At 28.5% G+C, this 8,769-nt stretch overlaps 1 protein-coding gene across 8 annotated transcripts; it reads right to left on the reverse strand.

Moving 5' to 3' along the window:
* Positions 1–579: 579 nt before the first annotated feature.
* Positions 580–5,165, reverse strand: LOC100782963 (uncharacterized). Of its 8 annotated transcripts, none has more exons than XR_005891083.1 (11): positions 4,957–5,165; positions 4,712–4,843; positions 4,065–4,199; positions 3,923–3,960; positions 3,676–3,771; positions 3,476–3,562; positions 2,856–3,011; positions 2,167–2,238; positions 1,976–2,078; positions 981–1,026; positions 580–911 (listed from the first exon to the last, which is right to left on the reverse strand). XR_005891083.1 is itself a non-coding variant. In XM_006578000.3 (9 exons), the coding sequence occupies exons 5-9, from the start codon at positions 3,481–3,483 to the stop codon at positions 852–854; spliced, it is 342 nt and encodes a 113-aa protein (XP_006578063.1). In that variant the 5' UTR covers positions 3,484–3,562; positions 3,676–3,771; positions 3,923–3,960; positions 4,092–4,199; positions 4,712–5,164; the 3' UTR covers positions 581–851. The 8 variants fall into 8 exon arrangements, 4 of the variants coding, with proteins under 4 accessions (XP_006578063.1, XP_014629951.1, XP_040870739.1 ...); XR_001387785.3 differs by having other exon boundaries at positions 4,712–4,867; XR_001387787.3 differs by having other exon boundaries at positions 1,995–2,078; positions 4,712–5,165.
* Between the last annotated feature and the right edge of the window lie 3,604 nt (positions 5,166–8,769).

An 8,769-nucleotide genomic window follows, 5' to 3' on the forward strand; every position in this document is an offset into this window, starting at 1 on the left:
TTCGTGATGCGGTTCGATTTAATTCTTGGATAGTCATAAAACTTCGTACCCATTGCCCAGAGACTCTTCGTTATACGAAGGTATGAGGGAGAGATATTGTACGCAGTCTTATCCTTTTTTTATTAAATTTTGTTTAACATATTTTAATTAAAAATTATTATTTTCACTTTTATTTAACATTACTATAAAATAATATTATCATAATATAATATTAATTTGTGCTTCACTTGATATTTAATATTATTTTATAAATAAAGTACATTCTTTTTAACATATAAAAAGTAAAATATTCATCTTGATTATAAAGTAAAAGAAAATAATAAATTATTTAATACTTATTATTAATTATCACAATAAAAATCAATATGATTATAATATGTGGTTTATGTTCAATTTTTTATATAAAGATCCAAAAATTGAACTAAATCACAAAAAATATATGATTTTTTAGATTTTTAAATTTTTTTGATCGATTTGACGGTTTACAAACAATTTAATTTTATTTTGAACACCCCTAATTATCTCAACAGACCAGATGTAATTATGGAATTTGAGATGATTTAGTGGCATGTTAGCCTCTATTGCTAACTAACTTTAAAAGCACTAAAAACCATTTATAATATACTAAAAATATTTATAATTGATTATTGATAAACTCTATTCTTATCCCTATACTTTATATGTCGTACCCTAGGCCTTTCCTGTTATAATGAGAGAAATACACATTAATACAAACTGGCCAGTAAACTTGCTAGTTGCTCTTATATGACATTGTGATAAATCAATTGACCCGTATCATTGTATCACATTGACTCAGTCGGGTATGTCTAGAGTGGCCTATCAGATATCCATTAACTGAACATGGCTAAACATTCTTCAGGTTTGTACTCGGGAGCTGTATGTCCTCCACCCTGCAAGTAAACCCCTCAATAACATAGGTGAAATTAATTATACAGGTGAAATAGTAGAACAGAACTTACCTCCACAGTTGCAAATGTCATCCGATTTGAGTAAGTCCTTGTATATCTATCAGTAATATAGTAAACAAAGTGAGGTTAGTCTAGCTTTTCAGATAATTCAAAGACATGTTTGGATAAATTTTTTCATAAACAGATATAAGAGAAGAAAATAATAAAATAAATGTATTGAGTTCTTTTACAACTTATGTATCTTAACTTTTAAAGAAATTAAATAAAAAAAAATTCTATAAAATTTAAATGCATAAGTTGATTTTATCTTCTATGAAAGTTTAATTTTTTTTATTTTTTTAGGTTTAATTAATCATTTAGTCCCTATAGTTAATAAGTGGTTTTTTTAGTTTCTGTAATTTACTATTTAATTTCCGATAAATCCCCACAGTTAAAATTGTTTAACGTCATCAAATTATTAACTATAAGGATTAAAATAGATAAATTTGGAAACTATAATAATTAAATGGGTAATTAAACCTTTTTTATTTTATTCTCTTATAAATAGGGGTGAAAAAGTTTATCTAAACAAAACCATGGTCTTGTATCACTTTCCAGTTGGGCATACCATGCTACTTGGTCATTGTAATACCACTGCCTCCAGTCAGACACGATGGAATAGTTTAAAGATCTTATCCACGCTTAAGTAGCCAAGAATGGAACTACCATGTCATGATCCCCACTGTTAAAATATATATATATATATATATATATATATATATATATATATATATATATATATATATATATATTAACACTTAAAATGCTAGGGGGGATGACGAGTGTTAATTAAGTGATAAAAGAAAATAGGATGTTCAAAAATCATTGCTTGTTAACAAAATTTAGTTAAATGCCCTCCCTTTATAAAAATCCAGCCGCTTGGCCAGTACAATGAATCAGAATCAGATACATTGTAGAAATATACATAAAAATCTTGACCTATATATATATATATATATATATATATATATATATATATATATATATATATATTAATGAACGATAACCTTTTCCGCTGAGATTTACGTGATATTGGAAGCTGCTAGGGATATCGGAATTAAACTTAGATTTTAAGTCATCGTTACAGCGCGTCCATTTCCCTATACTTCCCTGGAGCACATACAGTCAGATAGTTTATTCAGTAGTTGCTGTTCAGCTAACAGTAACACTTTAAAGAAAATTACGCTGATAAATATACCTTCCGAATATGCAATGCTTTGCTAACATTATCATCATTGGCCCAATAGGTAAAGATGACACATGCATGAGACTGCAGATGGAAATATAAGAAAATAAGATATTTTAAAATAGATATGGATTACCAAATGCATGATCAATTCTGAAACCTAAGGATATTTATCAACTTCGATCGTTGGTTCATGCACAAATATTCAGTAATAAAAATTGCTAAATATTAGATGATCATTTGAAGTATTGGCAATTGGCATGATCTTTTTTAAAGTTTTTTTTCTTAAGAAGTTATTATTTCCAACTACTATAAAAAGATGGTGAAACAGAATTATTTTTAAACTAGTTTACTCATAGATACATTACTGAAGGCATTTTATTGTATGAGTAATGATACTCGTAAATTTCAATTTTGGTGTGTATGGTGAAAGGAAGAAATAGACAGGAAAAAAAGAAGATAAAGAAAGTGATAAATATGGCAAATAATGTGATGAGAAAGTAAAAAAGATAAGAATTTTTTTTGGAGTGGAAGTAAAGCGAAAAAAAAGTTGGGTGTATTTTTTTTTAGATCGGCAAAAGTTGGGTGTATGTATAGTATTTTCCTTATTGTATCTATACTTAATCAGGGATTGCTCATAGTTGTAGAATCTAGCTAGTTCCTGCACACTCATATATAACTTGGTAGGTATGAATATTTACCCGACATTATAAGGGTGGCAATGTGAGACGAGGACTGAAAAACGCTGAGGTTTTATGAGCAAGAGACCTTCTCCAAGTGACTTCCATATCATTACGCGGTTCAGACTCATCGCAATAGGGTTCCAAAACATGTCCAATTTCAAGTCCTGAAATAGACTGAGGTAGTGCAAGGAATGAGTGAGTTACCAGCTTGTAATTGTGACTGTGACTATCCCAATCTATTTAATTATGAGAACAAGACCACTTTCAATATTCATCACGTTTTGTTTCAAGAACAAGAAAAAAAATATTGATTACTTATTTCGTCCCTGTAACTGCACAGTCTTGACGTTTTAGTCCTACACTTAAAAACTATTTGTTTTAGTTTTATACATATACTTTTTAATCATTTTATTCTTTATTATCCAAAATTGTATCTAAAATGATTTAAAAATATGTATAAAATCTAAAATGAGTTAAATAGTATATCTAATTAAAAGGACTAAAATGAGTAATTTTTATATATAGAGGCTAGCTAAAACATAAAAATTATGTACGTGTAAAAAGCAAACTAGTAATTAAACCAAAAAAAAGAAGAAGAAAAGTGACAGGAAGAAATGAAATGGTTACATATGGCTTACCTACTCATACGATTGCATGTCTCTTACACATAACGCGTTTCTTGGGTCTATGTTGTGATACTCTCCTCTACAATTCTTTTGCAGTGACTGTTCACTCGGTAAATTATTCGAACTTGTTAGTATTTCACCTTTTGGAATTTAATAAATAAATAAGTAAACAAAGAACAATTGCCATTACTAATTCGTAAAGGCAAAATCACCTCGTAGAGTTCGTCTGAAATTATTGTCATGCCCTGATTAAATGGTATTTCATAGTTTTTTTCAGCTGATGTTATGGGATTTCCCAGCAGGTATCCCTGTAAAAAGAATGGTTCCTAATCAATCTGCTTAATTAATAAAAAGCATAATTTTATTTTATACCCGTTCATTTATAGAGGAAATCATTATGGAAACTATTCAAAGTAAATAATGCACTCAAAAACCTGCTTCGTTAATAAATGCACAAACCTGGATATTTATCCATGGTTGGATACCACCTTCGTTTCCTGCGGGTAAGGAAAATTGGGCAAAATAGTGAAATCCATACTAACACTAACATATTGAAATACAATGATGTTGCTATTTAAGCTTAGTTTCAATTTTGGCGTACAATTTGACCCTTTTGTGAGTGTGATACCGTTTGAATTGAAATTTCTTTAACAATAACTAGGACAGGAATGCGGCAGTATGAGTCACCAGCAATGTACACTTCATTTGAGAGAAATTCCGGACGATCAATTAGCCACTGCACAGATTTCAACATGACTGTTACAACTTATTCTAGTTATTCTGGAGTTACATTTTCTAAACTGAAAGGTTATTTCAATTAAAAGAATTTGATTGCACCTTTTTTTTTTTTAGTTTAGTCTATATGCGATTTTGTTTTGTGTCAATTGAGTTTTTTTTATTTTTAAAATTTAGTAAATTTGGTCTTCTGTGTACTTTTTTCTTCAGTGGAAATAATTTTAGAAGTATAAAAGTAAGAAATAAGTTGATAATATTTATTAGATGTGAAATTAAGATTTGACGAAGGAAAATTTTGAATTTTTTTATATTTAGTTGAAATTAGATATTTTGTGTAATGAGTTTTGATCAAAACAATTTAATAGATTTAATTTGTAAACATTTTTAAGTTTAAAAAAAACAGAGGGGCCAAATTTATTAAATTTCAAAAAATAAAGAAACTAAAACCACACTTAATCTAAATTAGAAAAATGAAAAAGCAAATTAAGGCAATGAAAATTAAGATGGGTGTACCTTCCTAATAAATTGATGAGCATTGGGAACAAGCACGTTTTGTTTTGAGATAAGAAAAGCCAGTAATCGCACAGGCAGATCCAAAAATATAATGCTACTTACCTGACCATCATCAAACTTTAAGCAAAAAAGCTTAAAATTTGAATAAAAAGAAAGCTGTAAAAGAATTAGCTGCAACAAATGAAATCAATGTCATCGATTAATATATGATCTAATTCATCCAAAAATTTCCAGGCAAGCTCAACCTTTGTCCATGATTGTGGCTTCAAGGTCAAATTAGGTAAGCTCCCGTTGTATTCCTCATTTTTAAATGTCAGTGGACATGCAACTCCTCCAAAATAACTACAATGTATAAGCAAACTAATGGTTTAGTATCATATTATTATTAGGACGAAATATCCCGTGCCTGTGCTCAGTGTGCTGTTAGGTTCTTTTGACTCTGTCTTGTGGGGATATTTTATGTCGGGAGGGATGGTTTTCACTTTTCATAGGGGTAAGGGGTTTAATTGTGTTGGCCCATGTTTGGTTGTTTTAAGTCCTTTTGTTTTATCTGATATGATAAATACTAATCAATGTCATAAGGATATTGATTAAAAAATTTAAAATAAAAATATTTTTATTAGAAAACAAAAAGTTATGTCTGTGATCTATTTTATATTTTTTTATAATTTATATAATATTTTTTTAATTCTTTAATAATATCCTAATGGGACGCATTAGCAAGACCATCTAATATTTATACTTATGGTCCTTTGGTTAGATGGAAGGAAAATAAGTAAGGAAAGAAAATTTTAAAATTTGAATTGGAAAGAAAATAAAAAAAATTCGATCTGTTTCAAGAAATCAAGTTATTCTTCTATTTTCCTTCCATTTTCAATCAAACAGAAAATGTTTTTTTTTTTTTATTTTCTTTCCTCCTACTTTCTCTCCTATCAAATGAATGATTAGTGTGCTATAAATATATCATAACCCCACCTTGTAACCTATCAATGATAATTTATTTGTTTGCCGATTTTAAAAAAAAAAAAAAGAGTACGGAATACCCAGTTTATCACGTTAAGTCACTACAAAGTTACATTTTTTTTTCCTTAAAAAAATCAATAACTAAGTGTACGTACATCAAAGTATGTCCGAGTAAGTTAGCATAAAATTTCTGGTCCACGTGATGATTATCAGTAGAAATTCTAGTTTGGCATTCATTACCTATTTCAAAGACAAGGCCAGAGAAAGCAGAGCAACCAGGACCCCCGGTTAGCCAAAGCAGGAGAGGGTCCCTTCTAGGATCATTCTCTTACTCAATAAAATAATAGAAGAGTTCTGCATGCTCCTCTGGTTCAGTTTCACCACCTACTTCCACGAAACTGATATCAAGCACAACAATGATTACCCGTCTCAAAAATCATCATGTATTTATGGTTTGAGTCAAATTTTATATAATGATATAAAGTTTTGTTGAAACTATGTATGATAGTAGTCCTAGAAAACTAACCAAATTCTCTTTTATTCATGCCATGCTTTGTTGAAATTTTTCAATCAATAATTGAAAGGCATAAACATCATAACATAAATTCAAAGTTGGCAATTTAGCATATAAACCCAGTTTCAAGTAGAAAACGAAAGGGTCCCAGGAAGCCAGGAAGGAACCGCACTATGTTGTGAGATGTTGCAAGCTTTGATGAAATGAGCAACACGAACGAAAGGACAACAATAATGTGCGGTCCTGGCCTTGCCATCAGAGAGACGTACCTTGCATGGGCACGGATCCAACTACGTCACTTTTGGACACATCCAATCTTAGAATAAGACGTGTAACAAAAATTAAAAAATCTCAACCAAATTCGCTTTCTCCTTTCGTTTTTTTCTGCTTCATCTTCCTTGACGTTGTTTCCCATCGTTGTCAATGGTGGCAGCCTTCTTAACGGCATGAGCAATTTATCAAAGCAGGTCTCATCGTGAAAGTATTTCTTTCTTAAATATCAATGCAGTAGTGACAAGAACTGTGCCAGATTCTCATTCTGAATGTCTTCTTTTAAGATATCAATCACTCAATGACAATGGTGTTGATTTTTAACAGTAATTCCACCCTCAGTAACCTCGCCATTATCGCAAGAGCCAAATGTGATTTGGGATAATTCAATTGCATGTGAGCCTAGGCCTTAATTTGTTTGAAAACACTAACAAGCATTTACTGTAATATAGTAAAAAATCTACAGTATATATTGATTATTAATCAATTCTATTAGTATCTCTATACCCCACTAGTTGTTCATTTGTCGTACCCTAGGCCTTTCCTTTTGGATTAATTTAATATGGACTAATTTTACTTAATACTGGGGTTAATTTGATGATGTTGTTAGACCTAATTATATGATTATTATTTATATAATATCTATTGGGTTAAATATTATTATATTGTACTACTAAAACACTAATTAGTAGATATAGATGTGATCAACTTGTGTGTGGACTTATTATGATGAATAAGTGAATTCATATCAGTTACCTAGAGAGATCTTTAGTTTCTTTCACTTTACAACTTTGGTGTCCCATTGAGACATCACATAAAATCAGGCACGGTAGAATAGGAATCAATTATCTCCTCACACCATGGATCAAATGTATTAAGTATATTTAGGTATTTTTAGAATAACTAATCTCTCTGCTCTCAATTATAAAAAAATATTTCACACTTAATATAAGAAAATTAATTAACTTTATTAAATTGTGTTATTTTTAATTAAAAACAATTATTTTTCCTAAACTATCATTCATTAAAGCTTGATATCAAGCATAAAAAAATACCCTTGACCTTATTAAATTAATAGTATTTTGAAGATAAATTCATTAAATAAGGCTAAGTAATTGAAATTTTTTTATATTTGAGATGAAAAAAAAAACTTTTGTTGCTTATAATCGACAATAAAGAGAGTATATTGTAGGTTTAATTAGTATTTGATTCTCTAATTTATTTTTTAAGTTCAATTTGATCATTTTATTATTGAAAAGTTTAATTAGTTCTTGTTATTCTTAAAATTTGTTTAGTTCAGTCCTTTTGTTTTTAAAAGTTTCAATTAGGTCACTTACTTTTTAAAATAGGTTGAATTTGATTCTATTTTATTCAAAATTTATCAAATGAAATATCAAATGCGAAACTTTAATTTAAAAAAATTGTCATAAAAACAAAACTTGTTAAAAAAATTTTAAAAATAATAATTAAGTTAAAGATGAAAACTAAAAACAATTTAAACTGAAGAAATTACTAAAAAAAACTGAAGAAACTAAAGTAGCAGAAGTTACTTTGTCGTGTAAAAAAAAAATTAAGGGCTCGTTTTAAGTAATTTTTAGGTGTAAGTCTCAAAAACTTTAGTTTTAAAATTTTTATTTTATTCTCTAATTTTTAGTTTCAAAATATATAAACTCACTTTTGAATGTTTCCAATCTTGTTAAAATTAGTTTATTAGTTTATGGGTCTTGATAACCATTTAAGGTATTAGTTAAGGAATTAAAAGGAAAAAATATTTATTATGAAAATAATAGGAAAATGTAAAACAAACACGGGTAGCATAATTTTGCCTATTTCAATAAAAAAAATTCTTTTTAGTTTTTTAATTAATGTCCTAAGAACATTAATTAGTATTTGCCTTAATTTATATGGATGTGTTGGTCAGAGTCGACTAGTAAATGATTGATTTTGAATATGAATGTAAATGTATTTTAAAATTAAGTTAAAAAAATTAATTCAACTTAATTTTATCAAACACATTTTATTTTAAAATTACATTTAAAAATCAAAAATAAAAATACTCATGACCACCCCAGATAAACCTTAAAATTATATTTAAAAATCAAAAATAAAAAAACTCATAACGACCCCCAAATAAACCTTAAAGTAACTAAAATCCAATTAACAAATACTATAAACATATATACTCTCAAAGTCCAACCAAAATCTGTTTAGTTAGCCCGATAATATGGGTTAAGTACGCGTTTGTTTCTCCAATCCAATTGTGACATCATGAAATTCAAGATCATTTCATAGCAAAAGTAAGGATATTGTT

Source organism: Glycine max, chromosome 4 (genome assembly GCF_000004515.6).
Source record: "Glycine max cultivar Williams 82 chromosome 4, Glycine_max_v4.0, whole genome shotgun sequence".
In the NCBI taxonomy this organism is placed as follows: domain Eukaryota; kingdom Viridiplantae; phylum Streptophyta; class Magnoliopsida; order Fabales; family Fabaceae; genus Glycine; species Glycine max.

Bases quoted from the DNA above. Each gene is read 5' to 3' on its own strand.
- LOC100782963 (XM_006578000.3), bottom strand. The intron at 2,239-2,855 runs GTAAATATTCAT...TTCCATCTGCAG, and splicing joins TGCCACCCTTATAATGTCGG to TCTCATGCATGTGTCATCTT. The intron at 1,027-2,166 runs GTATATTTATCA...TATTACTGATAG, and splicing joins AAGCATTGCATATTCGGAAG to ATATACAAGGACTTACTCAA.